Source organism: Protopterus annectens, chromosome 11.part0 (assembly GCF_019279795.1).
Source record: "Protopterus annectens isolate FY-2018-M chromosome 11.part0, PAN1.0, whole genome shotgun sequence".
NCBI lineage: Eukaryota > Metazoa > Chordata > Ceratodontiformes > Protopteridae > Protopterus > Protopterus annectens.
The window spans coordinates 276,523,789-276,541,257 of NC_056745.1; the positions used below are offsets into that span (position 1 = coordinate 276,523,789).

Here is a 17,469-nt window from a genome sequence, read left to right on the forward strand (position 1 = left end):
AGATGGGGGGTGCTCATGGAATCTCAGCCAGTGGGGAATAATGAATCAGGTCTCTGCATGCTGGATCTCACATGTTACAAAATATTTTGACTCAGTGGCCTTGTTACAAATATAACAAGTTCAAAATCCGTGGCCATATGATTTAGTAAAATGAATTGTAACCATGTAAATTAGTAGATATGAAGCAGGATCTCTAATTATCTTGACATGATTTTCATTAAAGTTCGAGCAGTGGAGGCCCATAATGTTATATACATGAAATGACACATTAAGCAGAGCCCTTCTCTGGCCTTCTTCAAATGTAGTTTAGATCAATCGACAGGGAATTGCAAATTCACACCTGGGGTAGTGCCTATCTCCCTTATGGACAGCAGCAGTTTGTAAGATACCCAGTGCATAGGCACAAATCCATACCATCCTCTTGTCTCTTGGAGCCATATATTGGGTAAAATCAGGTTAGACTGGCTAGGCTTGTAAGGGCTCTTAAGCTGTTAGCCTAGCAATCTCCTATGAAACTGTGACATACAGTTTCACTACTCCTTTTATTTCTAGTAGGGTAAACTGAAGTACTGTACTGCACATGACTGGCAACTAACTTTACACACAGAGTTTGTAACACTAAAAATTTAATTTTTTTGTAGAAATGTACATAATTAGCTTTCCAATATATATTCCAAATAATTTCATTCAGATTTTAACTGCTGGTGGCATGTCGCCAAGTTATTTAAATGTATCCCACAGACGTAAACAAAACACATACTTTCTGACAAACTCAGTTTATTACTTACTAAACATTGGCCATCCACATAAACAAACTAGTCTAAGCCACAAGATAAAGCAAAACACACTGATAGAAATATAAATAGAGCACTGACATTTGTAACATTGCTTACAATGTGACAGACATTCTCATATTTTTGTGAAAAAGTATTTATTAAATTAAGAATCTGCATGTCTAGCATTACACTAGAGCAAGAATATGAAGACACATGAATTTCACAAGTAATGTAACCATTTCATGTAAAAAGAAAAATGTTGCCAATAATCATGAGATATTTCACTGAAAAGTATGTGTGCATTCCTTAGTAAGCTATAGAAAGTCATTTTGGTTTACATTCCTTACAAAATGCAACAGTGACAATATAGATAATAGCTCATACATTTTGTGACTGCAGCAACTTGGCCAAATGGGTTAAGAGAATATGGTTGAAATATGGAGTGATGTTGACTTTATCCTGTATCCCTGAGAGACTTACATTTATTTTATTTTATTTTACATATGCAAACCGGCCAGGGTACTGCACTAATCTTAATGGGCCATTTTCAGGTTCTGCTTGAAACAAGATAATCCTGTAACTTGGAAATGAAGGCTGTCAGTGCTGACTAACTGTAAAGCAAGACCAGTTTTGAAAAAGCTATCTCACCTATTACTAGGCCAAAATGTGGTCTGTTTAGAAGAAGGTTGTCATTATTCAAGTTTCTCAGGGAGGCTGTGTGGTTTGATTGAAAGGTGGGAGCATAAAAGGGGAAGTATTGGAGTTTAATTATTTTCGCTGGGAGGGTGTTCAAGAGTACAGAGGCTCTGAAGGACACTTGTAGCCAATGTGTTCTTATCTCACAATGATGGGTGTGACCATCAACTAGCATGGCAAAATGCAAAATGTATTAGTTGTTTTATAGGGCATGGGTGCAGTGCAGGATGTACAGGTTATATTCTAATTTTGGAAATAGAAATCTTTTAACTAGAATAAGCCATGCACCTTGAGAGAGACAGACAGATAGATAGACAGATAATGTGGTTAGCAAAGAAGAAATTATTCATCAGTTAGGATAATGAGCAGAATTGCAAGCCACATTAACCCAACATACTTTTACACACAGAAGCATGAATTCAGACATCAGTTCTTTAGTGCTGTTTTAATGTACAGACTATGATCACAGCACAGAGAACATACCTCCCATCAGCTAGACATATTTATATTATACATCTTCTAACTTTGCACCCTAAATCCGTTATCTGTTTCTGCTGTGACTATTCAATATATCAGAAAAAGCTTACACTGCTTATGACAAGCAGCTAAATAATCTGAAATATGATTAGTAACTATTGTGCTATAATATAGTTATGACATCTGCAGTCTGAATATCTTTGCAATACTATATTAGCTAAAGCTTGTTGCACATCACATGAACAGCCACTCACTGCACTTTTCTGTGTAAATGTGTGTTAGATGGAGAGCTCAATGCTAATTTGTTTTCTAAGGGTGAGACTCATGACTTCTGCACTGTAACATTGTAACATGGAAGAACTTGGCTCGGTGATGCTATATACATTCATAGCATAATGATGTACTGTCAAACAGAAGTGAAAGATAGAAAACCATCTGCATGGTACTGCAGACAGTATCCAGCATGCTACAATAAATTGCCATCATATGCTATGCCAGTGAGGAGTAATATTTACACATTAATTATGTAGTGTTGGGGCATTTCCATTATGAAATGTTTAAAACCTTTGGTGGGTGTTCAGTGATGGTAGGTTAGAGAAGAATCTTGCTGGATCACATAGCTATTACATATATTTTGCAAACCCTCATTGTAGTAGTGATCCAGTTATATGTTTTGGAGGAGGGTTTGAATGTGAATGCTGCATGATATCATTTATATCTGGAGCAAACTTGGCATATCTAGTGTCTGCTTAAGTTATGATTTACTACTTATGGTTAGGAAGCTTTTCATAAATGATGATGGCCAGATTAAGCATAATAATCTATTATGATCATGCAGCCATAATATTGTGTATGTAACTAGATTGTGCAAAGTTAGACAGGCTCTATCATATGTGAATATACATCCCTGTTCTCTAAAGTTAATTTTTTTGGCATGGTTGTAAGTGCTAATTCTACTTAATACTTTTAAAATGGTTACCAATTCTTCAGAAAGCACTATGAAGGCCATCATCACACCAGAGATACCCTTGTACTGTATTACTCACCTGGAAAGCAGCAACAATTGCCATTCCTAGACAGCCAAATAATCCCACAATCAGCGCAAATATGTTGAATTTTGATGATATTAATTGTGCAGGCTCATTTTGCTTTTCAAGTAATTTGTACTTTGTATACATCGTTGCGGCTCCTGTAATTACAGACCACACAGTGAGCTGAGCATGATTGTTCAAAACAGAAAGAATGAAATTAAAGATATGTACTTACCATAATGATAGATCGGTATTATCCTGTTTTCTTTCTGTTCAATATGTGGGTTGTTTAATTGGATTGGATCCAAGCTCGGTGCCTTATACCAGAATAATGAATCCAAGAGCAGTGACTCCTCTTCTTCTCACAATTCCATCCTCCTAGCTGGTTTACCTCAGACTGCATTTACTGACCTATCCCATAATGTCTCCAATAACTGAAAGGGGGAATAAAAAAGAGAAAATCCATGGCATTGTCCAGTATGGAATGAGATGTGAAACTGTAAACAGGCAGGGTGCTGTCAAGGTATGATTGAGTCCCAAAAGATGTAAAATGGCAATTTGGAAGGAGAAAGGAGGGGGGGGTGTTGAACTGGATTAAAACAAAACAATGCAGATCTATTGTTATGGTAAGTACATAACTTTTGTATCCGATGTTGTCTATTTTTGCCAGATTCAAAGTGTGGGACAAATTCCCAAGTTGCCTAAAAAAGGCCCAGGCTGGGTGGATTCATGGAAGGACATTTCTGAGAATGAGTCAAAGGATGTATGAGCTGTGGATTGCATATCTAATTTTTAATGGGACATGAAGGTACGAGCTGTTAACCAAGTTGCAGCAGTATATATATGTCACTAATAGGTACTCTTTTTCAAATGCTGTCAAAATGGCCATCGCTGTGGTACAGCCAACCTAGGGTTTAGAATGTAGAGACAACCTTATTGTCTTATAAATAAAAGAAATGCAATCTTCCAGCCAGTGAGAAAGTGCAGCTTTTGATACATGCTGTCCTAGATTAGATTTGGACTTGGAAAAAGATAAAAGGGCTGGTCTGATCTCAAAGCTTGTGTTTTTTCCACTGTCATGCTAATGACAGAGGAACAATATGTTATTTAAAGACTAAAAATAATGACAAAGGGAAAATATTTCAGTTTTTAAGTAAAATATTGTCCCTCTGTCATTAGTGAGACAGTATACACACACACACACACACGCACACACGCACACACGCACACACACACACACACACACACACACACACACACACACACACACACACAGGTGATATTGTTCTGTAGTATCCCTACAGTTCTACTTGCAGCCTTCACACACACACACACACACACACACACACACACACACACACACACACACACACACACACTCACACACACACACTCACACACACATGCACGCACATATACACACACACATACACTCTCACATCTCCCTACATCATTTAAATGAGGAAACTAATGCTCCACACTTATTTATTTACATTTACTGCCTCAGTGTCATTGTGCCATTTTCAGGACAAAGCCAAAAAATAATCATGTGAGGAAGGTCCACATTTGGGGATGATAGTCCGTTTCACTTAAAGCATTAATACAACATCAACTTTTAGCTCAACTTGCACTTTCTAAACAAAACAATGTATGAAACTTTAATGTTTGGCATAAATTGACTATAATTCACATTGATTTACCAGAAAATCAAACATTTCAGTATGAAATGGCAAAATATGAGTTAAAATCAAGAATATTCTGCAAAAATCTGAACTGCTGACAGGTATTCTTTCATCTAACAACTAAATTGTTCTACAACAGCAGAAACTAAAATTTCAACAAATTATGTTGGGGGGAACAGCTTGTGTAATGCAAAATTAGAACAAAACAAGTGCTGAGCGCTTTCATCTTACATTTCTTTACTGACTTCAGTCTGATGAGCATATGACTATAGTGCTCACTATTTGTTCTAATGAAGTACTACTTTTGCATTACACAAGCAGTGGTATTTCTGTATTTGATTATAATTGTCAACAGATTGACATCAAACAATCGTTATACCTTTGAAATACCACCATTTAATCAGAGCAGCAGCAATTTAAACCCAGAGCAGCTGTAGTTCTGATATTGTGCACTATTTCCATGATAACAGTTGCCAGTCAAATCAAGCATCAAGTGTTTGTCAGTGTACTTTTCTTTTTTAGAATGTTTTCATTGAAATTGGCTTTGTGGCTCTGTCCCTCTGTGGTTCTGTCTTGCTAATGACAGAGAGACAATATTCTACTTACAGACTAAAAAGTAAAAAATAAAAATATAAAAAAAAAGATTTTTTTTAAAAAGAATGCTTTTTATGCAGGCACTCTAAAAAGTAAAAAAATGAATGAAGAGTGAAAACTTTGCAAAATAAATGCAGACAAACTGACTTCAGAAAAAAACATTCATGCTGGTTTTATTGATTCCTACTACTTTTTCTGGTACGTCATTACCAGAATTAGCAAAACCAACCTTGAATGCTTTTCTGAAATCAGCTTGTGTGTGTTTCTTTTGCAAAGTTTTTACTCTTCTTCCTTATTTTTTACTTTTAGAGTGCCTGAATAAAAAACATTCTTTATTAAAACAATCTTTTTTTTTTATATTTTTTTTTTTTTTTTTTGGAATGGGCTCTGCCACATCAGGTTCTTTCAAAAACTTCTGAGCAACAAGATCTATTAAGGTGCCCTGAGGTGCAACCACCAAGGACGTCAATGGACCAGACCCAAAAGCTTCAAGGAACACAGACTCATCAGGTGAATCAGCTTCTGTTGACCATTCCCCACTCTGCTTCATCAATGTCAAAATGTTCCTAAAGGTGACGTCCTTGGGGGTGGTGGATCATGAGGATTCTTCTCCATCAAAGTCCATGTCTTCAGTGACTGACTCGGTAGAGGAGTCTAAGTGTTTCTATTTACATATCTTCTTTCACGGGATGTGTCTGAGGGGCTTGGATGGTGACACATCAGAATCAGATGGGGAGCTCAAACACTGAGCTGCCTAGAAGCTAATTGGATCTGTCAACTCCAGTGAAAGGAAAGAAGCACAGGATCCATTGGGAGTTAGGATGGATCTCAACTCTGTGTATGCACATGTCTGCTTGGCCCAGCCAAGGCCCATTCCTCAACCTTGAAAGTGACTCAGCTAATGAAGCAAAGGAGAAACTACCTCTATCAGCAGACTCAGTAGGTTTCTTGACTCCAAAAGAGATCAGTTCTGAGGAGGACCTTGGAGCCCAGCTGTGCAGTGTTGAAGCACCAAAGGGGAGAAAGGGCTCCAACAATTTCAGAGTCAACTCCACCATTAGGATTCTGACCCAGATGCTTTGGCTCTGGGACTCTTCTTGAACCAAAAACATTGGCATTGAAAGAGTAAGGGAGATGTTGAAGCCTCCAGGGCTACTGGATCTGATGATGGTGTAGAGGAAGGGTTGGGACCATACCTCTCAACCTCTCAGTGCAAGAAATCAGGACAAAGCCTCACATAATGAAAATAGGAACAGATTTTAAATGTTGCTCTTAAAAACTTAAAAGGCTACTAGAATAACAGAAACTGTCTTAGTGTGCATTTTTCTGAAGGATATGAAGTCTAAAACTCAAAGGTATGTCATTATTGTGACTTTGATCCTCATATCACCCCAGCAAATTGCTAGAAAACCACAGGTTTTATGAGAAACAGACCAACAATATGAGGAAAAAATCTGAACAGCTGAGAGGTATGGTTTAGACCCATAATCATCAGCTTACGGAAAGTACATGGGGTGGAGTAGAATGGCTCATTCCCAAAACCTCTTCTTGAGGAGGGAACTTGGAGGACCCCTGAATGAATCTGTCGCCTCAGGAATTTCCTCATCATACAGTCAATATCCATCTTGGTAAGACTTCTGGTGTATCAATCAGGCCTTGAGGAAGAAGCTACTGAAGCTGGTCTCAGTGGTAGCTTTTGCAGTGAGTATAGATGAATGTAACCTGGGACTACCTGGCCCCGGAGAAAAAGTAGCTTTCAGAGAGGAAGTTCAGCTCCAAGTTGCAGGTAGATCTGACTGCCTTGACAACTTAGGTAGCAGATTACAGTAGTTGGATCCAAAGACTCTTTCTTAGACTGCTCTACCCTCCTCTCTTATTGTCACTTCTCATCTTGTTTGTCTCAGTGTTTCTGTTTGAATCCTTCTCTCTCTTTCTCCTTTTTGTTATCAGTAGATGGAGAAGAGGAACATATTATTGGCTTCAGGAACATTGTGGACTCTGTCTGAGGGGGGCAGTAAGTCTTTGACTTGATGCTGCAACTGTCCTGAAGATGAGAGGGACTTAGACAGTAAAAACACAGAGGGAATGGGGATCGGGGGACGGACGGACTTGTCATACATCAGAGCAATGCTATTACAAAAATTATTCCAATAATAAATTTCATTCTACACTACAAGGCAATTACTAAAGAAGTTATGCTATAGAAAAAAAGTGCACTGCAAAAAAAACACACTTTAGCAAGCACTATTTAAACTGTCTTGGAGCACACATCTGGTCAAACAGGTTAGAAGGAGGGAATTCTGGGGAGGGAAGGAGTCCAAGCTCTTGGATTCATTACTCTGGTATAAGGTACCAAGTTTGGATCTGAGCAGATTTGACAACCCACATGTTGAATTGAACAAAAATGGACATCAGATTGCATGTTTTCTGCTCAAATGTGTCTTTATTCTTTAGCACAAGATGAAACGTATAATACAGTTATCCCTAAAAATGTAAGGCATCCACACATTATGTTAATATTTGTGTACCTCATAAACAAAGGATGACCCTTTCAGAAGGAAAAGTTGCTGTTTATGGTATCTAGTGTACCCTTAGCAATGCTATGTGGGGGTATCTAGCAGAAGGAACACTTAAAAGGTCATACAAAAGATGACACCTCTGTAATCATACCATGCAAACAAGTAATATAGTACCTCATTTACCCCCAGTATCCCACTAAGTGGAATCTAGTACATTTACTGCATTTTTTCTTTTGAACTTTAATTTAAATTAAATTCTCAGCAATAGAAGTCTGATGTACTATAACTTCATGTTTACAAGTGATAATCTAATAAACAATACACTGATGACCCATTACTCAGTATACATCCCTCATTCATAGCTTCATCTTGTTTTGCATTTGTTTTTCTAAGAAATATAGAGAAATGCTGACTTACAAGGATTTGTGATAACAATTTTAATTGCAGAATGAGGCTAAAACAACACTAGGTTTTTTAGGTTCAGAGGTGAATACTATGCTAATTGCCTTGAAGAGCCATTTTAAGCCTAGCCAATCAATTGGCATCAGAATCAAACCCAATACCTTGTGTATATGAGGCAAAGACCTTAATCATTATACCATGACAGCCTGAAGGTAAATGTATTACAGTAAAACTGTAATTTACAGATCAGATGAGATTGTAAAATATTTTAATTTATATGCTTTTTGCCCTTGCATTTGCCAATTATTGTGCCTTCCCTGTTTTGGCTTGAGCTCATTTGTCCCCTAGTGGTGTTGGTGGGGAACTATCCAGATCCACTAGGAACTGAAACATCCTGCAGGACTGTCATTAAGGCAGCCATGAAGGTTGCTTATATCCTCACTAGTATCCCAGAAATTAGGACATTTTTGCTTTTTTGGCCTATTATTTCCTCTGAGTGGGGGATATCACATGCGCATCATCGCAGGGGATCACAGTGCCTTCCACTATTCAAGCACATGCTCCCATATCAGTCAAATGAATGACTTCAAATTATCTGTTAGCTCTGTAAAGCAAATAGTTCTGTCACTATATCCATTTTATGCCTCCAAGCTCTGCAGTGTGCAGACTTATTTTGCTTAATGGACTGTAGCTAAGTCATGCTGATGGCATACATGATAATTTAGTAAAATAGTTTCTTTATTTGTTAGGGTTCCTATTATGAGATCGAAAACCCATTTATGTGAATACGAATACGTTGACCCATATTGCGCGAAGTACAGGAACCTTGAACGTCCAAAACCACGAATTCCAGAATGTCGATTTGTTTTGTTTGGCCCGTCTGCAGTAGCACTCCTTAAGGTAAGTGTGCAATAGATAGGACTTTAGGGTTAGGATTTGGGTTAAGGTAAGTGCAAAGATAGATAATGTATGTAAGATTTAGTGTAGTGTTAGATGTAGGGTTTTTTTAAGTGTACTATTTATTTTGTTTGGGTGTATATCTGTAGGGGAAGTGTGCAGTAGTTACGGACCTTAGGGTTAGGGAGGGGTTAAGGATAGTGCATAGATAGTTGTGTATGTGGGGGTTTAGTGTAGTGTGGAAGTATGGTTTTGTTAAATGTTTGTATGTGGATTATTTATTTTGTTTGGGTGTATGTCTGTAGGGGAAGTGTGCGGCAGTTCAGACTTTAGGGTTAGGGAGGGGTTAAGGATAGTGCATAGTTAGTTGTGTATATGGGGTTTAGTGTAGGGTTAAAGTAGGGTTTTGGTGCTTTACGTTAGGTTAGAAGTAGGGTTTGGTTAGTGTATGTATGTGGTTTATTTATTTTGTTTGGGTAGGTACTATGTAGCGGGTGGTGGGGTTGGCCGACTATGATAGTTCGATATTTTATTTTTTCTGGTTTAGTGCGTTCAGGATTTTTGCAGTTCACGGTATAGGGGTCGATGATTAGGTATTCACGTAAAGGGTTTTTCGATCTCGTAATATAGACCCATTTGTTATATGCATTTCCCTTTCTCTTCCTTATACAGATCAGGACATTCCTTCTGCATTGTCCAAGTTTTCAGATGTACCATTAGTCTTTTTTTTTGTTAAACATCTTTATTAAATCACATTTTAAACTATGACACAGATATGTGTGTTAGTATTGATATAATTTCATTCAAAAATTGTCTTTCTTAATCTATTTACTTTCTTTACTGCTGTGAAAAAAATGGCTATTCCATTAGCATTGTGTGTACGTGTGTGTTTGTTTATGAATGTACGCACACGCACGCATACATGTCTATATTACCTGCAGGCACCACTAATGCCATTTTATTCCAAAAAAATCAGGGCAGCTCATCAACTAGTCTGGTTTCTCATAATAACATTGGTGTAACTCTTTTCAGAGCTGTCATCACAAATTATGGCATAGTGTTTGACACAAAGTCATGTGGTGTTCCTTGTGAACGGACTGTTCTGGTTCAATTCTTTATGATCCCACTAGTGCAGAATCCCAAGAACAATTATATGTGATGGATGATTAAAAGCTATTTTGTCAAATATGGGATGGGGAGACCTGGGAAGTGATACGGGAATTGTTCTACTAAGAAAGTAGCAGTGGCTGTTGGGAAAAGTATATAAGATCAATACAAAAAGGTAAATTATAAAAATGATGGTACCCAGTTTTCTGGGAAAATAAAGTAATTTCTTTATACTGAAGTAGTAAGACCTCAGAGTTGATATATTTAGTAAAAAGTGCATGAGGTGAAGTGAGGTACAAAACCCTGCAAAAATAAGACATATAGAAATTAAGCAAATATAAATTAATACTTGTTATGGGGCTGCTCTCCCTCTATGCCCAGCATGGAAGCATTCCTCTACAGTCTCACATACTAAACATACTAACTCCAAGGTAAAAATAACTTCAAGCAAAAGGGATATTTGTCTTTTTTCCCTCTGAGTTGCTGTGGTGTTTTTGATTTGCATTGTGGTGCACTTATGATCCAATTTTCATAACAATTACCAAAATGGAAGCTGCAACATAAGCATTTCTTGCTTGGCACCTCTATCACAAAGTCCATGGTCTAGTCTTCCATTTCATGTAAAGCCAGTCTCCCAGCTTCTACTATCTTGATTTCAAAAGTAATTTTGAAGTTAATCCCATTTATTTGCTTAAAGTGTATTGGTCATGTTGGAAAGCGTTTTTATTTGTACTCCTCATCATAAAGTTGCAAGTGATTTTGTAAAACAAAAAAGGATTGTAGTGTGCTGTTTGACTTTTTAGTTTCACTCTTCACTCATTCAGTTTTTCTGTATAACCACACCCACACAAAGATGTCATGGTAGGTACTGAGCAAATATTTACGTATAAATACAATATATTATATGTAATTAAAAACAGCCTATATCTTTAGAGGAGCTGTGCCTTATTTATATTGCTTCACTACTAAAGTATCATGTGTTAATTTTCAATATGAGGTGATCCATCTTCAAGAACTACTTGCTTTTCTAGGAAGAAAGAAACTACTTCTGATGCATTGATTTCAGTACTGAGGCATTATGGGTCGATTCTTTCATGATGTCATGGCAGGGATTTTCAGCTCTGAGAAAGATATTAAGCAGACTGTTGTTACTCACAAAATAAAATGAAGAAAAACACACTTTTTACTTCGAAAACTGTATAATTTCACATTGTATATGGTAAGGAGATTATATCCAACTCCAAAGGTTTGTTACTTAACACTTGCTTTAGAACATGAGCAATATACATTAAAATGGGAAAACTGGTTACTTTGTTATTAATTGTCCCAGTAATATAAATACAGGTCACTTGGTTATTTGTTGTCCCAATAATATAACTACAGAACATTTTTATATTAAAGACCACTAATCATGGAAATAATGTTAAGCTGAACAACTTGTATTTAGTGTACTGTTATTATTTTAAAGTCTTATATTTTATTTCTTTTATGACTGCGGTGGTGGTGCTGCGGTAGCGTTGTCACCTCATAGCAAGACGTTGTCCCGTTCGATTCTCAGCTACAGCGTCTTCTGTGTGGAGGCATACGTGAATGGGGCGTGCCTTCATTGAAGGTCATGCGTCAGGGCTGGTAACCTGGTACGTAAAAGCCCACTACCAATCATTAGCGGACCGGAGTTCTGCTGTGGCGACCCCTAACCGGGAAAAGCCGAAAGACACAAACAAACATATTTTATTTCTTTTATGAAACTTTGGGGAAAAATATTTTGTTTTTTCCTCTGTTTACAAAAAAAAATAAAAGATACATGTGTGAAACTGAAGTTGTTTTACAGATTTGTTTCCTTAGAATATCTGATATGTTCTCTTTCAGTACTTTGTTCTCATTTCTAGTGTTTTTCCTCTTTTTTCCTTCATGTTATTCACATTTATGTGTTTAAATGATTTTAAATGAATTTTACGCATTTCTTTGTCCATTTACAAACATTTAAAATGTATATAAGTGAGTTACTTCTCTGCTGAACATGATGGTAACTGCATATTTTTTTTAGAATTATCTGAATGTAAATATAGTTATCTGTACAGAAAGTTATTTGCAAATGCCTCATTTTCGATGCATTATGGGCTGCAGATAATGCATCCCGGAAAACTGAAAACATTTCATTACAAGGACTCGAAAACTGTCTGGTGTCACACAAATCATTTACAATTCATTCCACTTTTATCTGAGCATTTACACAGGATGCTTTGTTTAATTTTCCAAGTGTTTTGGGTTTCTAATACCTTGATGGGAATGGACCCCATTCCTAAGTCAAAGTATGATTAAAGTTCATGAAATCAGTATTGTTTCAATATTTGAGATTAGCCAGAAGTGTTCTTTGCAGCACCCACAACATGTCCAGAATTGACTCCTCCTGTATTTCATATGGAGTAACATGTATCATATCAGTAACATATCTAAGCACAATTGTGAATTAATTTCTATAAGAACAATTGCTCCTAATACTATTGTAACTGCCTGGGTATCCTAATTCCACATTGCTCTTATTTCTGCCTGTAAATCCTACTTTTGTCTTCTTTTCATGGACTACTATATCTGGTTTTCTCGCATCTATTATTTCAACTATTGGTAATGGAATATCCCATGTGATACAAACTTCATCGTTTTCTATAATGCTTTGTAGCTCATGTTTCCAATGCTTCTCAGCTACTTCAGTATTATAATGTTTGCACAATCCCCAATGCAATAGTCTTGCCACATTATTATGCCTTCTGCCATTAGTATATCATACCCAGCAATGAATGTGCGACTGCTTCAGTGGGAGGTGCCTTCTGTAAAGTGAAACTGTTTAGGATGTTCAGAATAGTGGCTGTAGAAATTGCTACTGTTGTTGTGTGATAAGACAATCATACTGCCTTTCTTTAGAGATTTTAGATGAGTAATCAGCTGAGGTTCTCAAAAATAACAGGTACTCCAAAATGTGATATAATAAAATTATTTTCACTGTAAGTAATACCGTATTTTAGACATGGAACGCACGTGCGCTTGGTTTAGAGTTTCTCTCACACAGATAAGGCTTAATACATATCCAACAAGGCAAAGGTATGTGAAAAAGTAATTTACAACAGCTACTGTTTGTCTTTTCAGCTTTTCCCAGTTAGGGGTTGCCAGAGCGGAACTCTGGTCCGCTAATGATTGGCAGTCGATTTTTTTTTTATGGTGCCGAGTTGCCAGCCCGACACCCAACCTTCAGTGAAGGCATGCCCATTCACGCATGTCTTTTGGAGGCCACTCGCCCACAGGGAGGACATGCAGACTCCACACAGAAGGCACTCCAGCCGAGAATCGAACAGGAGAACCTCTTGCTGTGAGGTAACAATGCTACCGCTGTACCACCGCCTGTGCTAAATGAATAATTAGTTTCTACTCCTTTAGGTATAGCTTGCTATAATTATTTCTTTGTCCTAGAAGCAACAGCTATACACTAATATCATCCAAAGTATTTTTCCAAATCTAACACTAAGGTGCTTTGGCTGCTTTGCAGCAAATCAGTAAGAGCAAAGTAGCTGAATGCTGAAATGTTACTTACAGTATCATTGCAGAGTTTGGTTTTCTCAGTTTAAAATATCAGTCTCTACTTAACACATTTTATGTGAAGTCCTTTCACTATTGCTTGAATAAGATCAGACAGCCACAGAATACACCATAACACCGGGAGGCTAAAGCAGGACTGCATGATGTGCAAAAAATGCAATGAAGAAATAATTTTGCAGTTCTAGGCATAGAAATGTGCAATTTTTTGCTCATTTCCAGAAAAGGATGTGGACTTGAGGGGCCAATCTGGCAACCATGTGTTTATATATATATATATATATATATATATATATATATATATATATATATATATATATATATTGCTTTTATGTATATATTCGGTATATGTTACTATATTTACTATCTGTAACACTGTTTCTGCTTCTGTACTAATTAATGTTTATATTTTTTCTGTATCTCGTTGGAGCTTTTCTCCCCGGGCCTCCACTGAAAATGGGCTCTTTTAGGCCCAGTGGACTTATCCCGGTAAACAAATGCAATAAATAAATATATATATATATATATATATATATATATATATATATATATATATATACATACAGAGAGAGAGAGAGAGAGAGAGAGAAACAGAGAGATTGATATATCTATATCTGTATCTCTCTCTCTCTCTCTCTATATATATATATATATATATATATATATTATCTATATATATATATATATATATATATATATATATATATATATACTCACATATACATGCACACATATATATGGTAGTCAGCACCTTTTTTCAAATGCTGGTTTTGTCGACATCTATTCAGTCAACATAATTTGGTCAACTAAACAGATGGTCGATAGGTGTTGACAGGTGTTCGAGATCAGATGATTCATGTTGTTGGGGAATTTGGTCTTTCCCTGATAATCATGCAGTCTCAGAGTTAGTCTACCTTATTAGCAAGGTATGGGGATGTTTTAATTTTTTTGTTTTTTTTTTATTCTGCATACACCAAGGTTGTTGCTCAGTGTGTGCATAGTAGCATGTCAATGTCTGCAATGCCTACAGTTTTGTGTTGATATTGTGTCTGTTGACATTTGGGTCATTTGATATATTTAATAGACATGTATATATATATATATATATATATATATATATATATATATGTGTATATATATATATATATATATATATATATATATATATATATATATATATATATATATGGATCTACATTACATGGTCATTTCATAAAGTCGAAGACCATATGGCCGAGACCATATGATCGACTTTTGAAATGTCAACCATATAAAAAAAAAAACAAAAAAAAAACACAGCAATCATCACTTACCTTCACATTGCTGGCAGGGAGGCAACTTGTTGAGATGTTCATATATCCACCTATGGAGAGCCCTTTCAGTTTTGCCTACATAGAACTGTTGGCAGTTCTGTCAAACTGCCACATACACTAACCCCTTAGATCCACAAGAGCCCCTTTTCAGTGTAGCTTTCTTCCTAGGGGACCCTATTTCTATGTACTCAACACCCAAAATGTACTGACAGTAGCCACATGATCCACAGTTCCTGGTCCCTCTTGGTAGACCACTTGAATGAATAGGGTGCTTCAATAAAACTTTTAAATTATAATTAGTTTTAAATACAAACACAGGTTCTTTACCTATAAAATCCATAAGGTCATCCGTACTTTTAAACATGACCCAATTCCTTGTCACTATCTGTTTAATTTCCTTACTCAGCTCACCAATTGTTAAAACCAATGCTTGACTGTAATATCTGTCCCTGTTCTGGATCTCAGGGTTCCCTATAGGTTCAGTTGTTGTTCCTAATAAAGGTTTAAATCTTTTTCCCCATTCATTCATAATTTCCTCACATATGGGGTATAGCATTTGTGTTGGGTAGCCTCTTTCTATAAAGAGGTTTACCAAGGTAGCCATTTCCCTCTTACAAATCTCTTGACTTGAACACATTCTGGCAAGCCTCACTATCTGCCCTCTGGGCTCTCCGTAGGATATATGAACATCTCTACGCTATTAGACGTGAAGATGAGAACAATGTCCTATATAGGCATTTGAAGGGGAACGTACTATGTAAAACTTTTCACTTTGGGATTTTAGAAATTGTAGGAAGTGACTTGAGGGGAGGGAATTGGAAGAACAGACTTGAGAGGGAAGAGTTAATGTAGCAGTTTAGACTAAATTCCACCTACCCCCTCTGGTATAAATGAGGCATGTAGTATCATGCCAGTATTGAAATACAAGGCATCAAAGCTTTAAAAGACATTTTTTTATAAAAAAAAAAAGATTTTTAAATAAGACATTTAATATATAAAATGTGAATCATAGTTTTGTAATATTGTATTATTGCACATTTAAATATTTGGAAGTGTTCTTATATATTTTTTATGTCATTAATAAGATTGTTCTGAATTAATTTAAAAGCATTTTTAACTTTTGCCCTTGCAAGGACTTCCTTACATTTTGGTTCTTAATTGACAATCAACTTTAATTGTTTATCAGGGACTATTTAAGCATGGTTGTTGTTGTATCTTTCGGCTTTTCCCGGTTAGGGGTCGCCACAGCGGAACTCCGGTCCGCTAATGATTGGCAGTAGATTTTTACGTACTGAGTTGCCAGCCCTAACATACAACCTCAATGAAGGTACACCCATTCACGCATGTCTCCACACAGAAGACGCTTTAGCTGAGAATCCAACAGGACAATGTCTTACTGTGAGGCGACAACACTACCGCAGCACCACCACCGCAGCCTCAAGCATGGTATTGATGTATTTTAATTTGTTTTGAAGAAGTCTTGGGTTACAAGATGAAAGCGTGCTTGACTACTGGTTTGGATTATTGTAATAAATCAATTTTTTTATCTACTTTGGAAGTTGCTGCAACAAGTTTTTCCTACTATTTCCACAGGAATTGCTTTGTCTGTTCATTGGTTGAAGTTTGGCAAGTTCCTACCTGTTTTGTTGTTCTTCGTAGATATATATATATATATATATATATATATATATATATATATATATATATATATATATATATATATATATATATATATCTGTGGTGGGGGTGTGCAGATTCTGGTCACTAAAAAATTGGATATGTCAGTTGAATGGTTGAAGTGTTGGGCCTCTGGTTAAGGGGTTTAAGAATGAGAACCATTATGATGGCAAGAGGCAACAATCCTCTCCGGAAAGTCATAAAGAAGAAACTATCTTATGATCATATAGTGAGTGTTGAAATTAGAAGGCAATGGATTGAAAGACACAAGTATAGAAAGAATAGGGAATGAAGTAAACTGGAATTGAGAACAGTAAGGATCTATGAGAGGGACAGAGGTCAGAGGGGAAAGAAACCAGAAAAAAAGAATGGAGGCTAAATATTTTAAGGCTAGAAGAGGAGGTATAAGACAGGAAGATCAAGGAAATTAGGAGGTGCTGATAGAAGATATAATAACTTAGGCCAGTTTATGAAGGGAAGAAAATGATTATATGAAAAGGGATAAAAGTAATGGGGAGGGAACAGGAAAGTATCACTGGCCAAGCCACAGGTTTTAGTTCAATTGCATTGATCAGAAAGGTCAGGACAATGAGAAAGAAGGAACATCAGTTTGGCAAGAGTGGAGATTATGGCAAGAATGACATTAAAAAGGGCAGATCAGACCTTGCTGAAGGTGGTAAGAGGCAGGAATAACAAGTCATAGACAGAAG

The 17,469-nt window shown here is 36.6% G+C and overlaps 1 protein-coding gene across 1 annotated transcript in view; it reads right to left on the minus strand.

Annotated features, from left to right (window-relative positions):
- Window positions 1–17,469, minus strand: part of DRAM1 (DNA damage regulated autophagy modulator 1) — a 494,152-nt gene that overhangs the window by 174,305 nt on the left and 302,378 nt on the right. Inside the window, exon 3 of the mRNA XM_044087749.1 lies at window positions 2,996–3,138. Coding sequence (XP_043943684.1) covers window positions 2,996–3,138 — 143 coding nt within the window. The remainder of the gene's footprint in view (window positions 1–2,995; window positions 3,139–17,469) is intronic.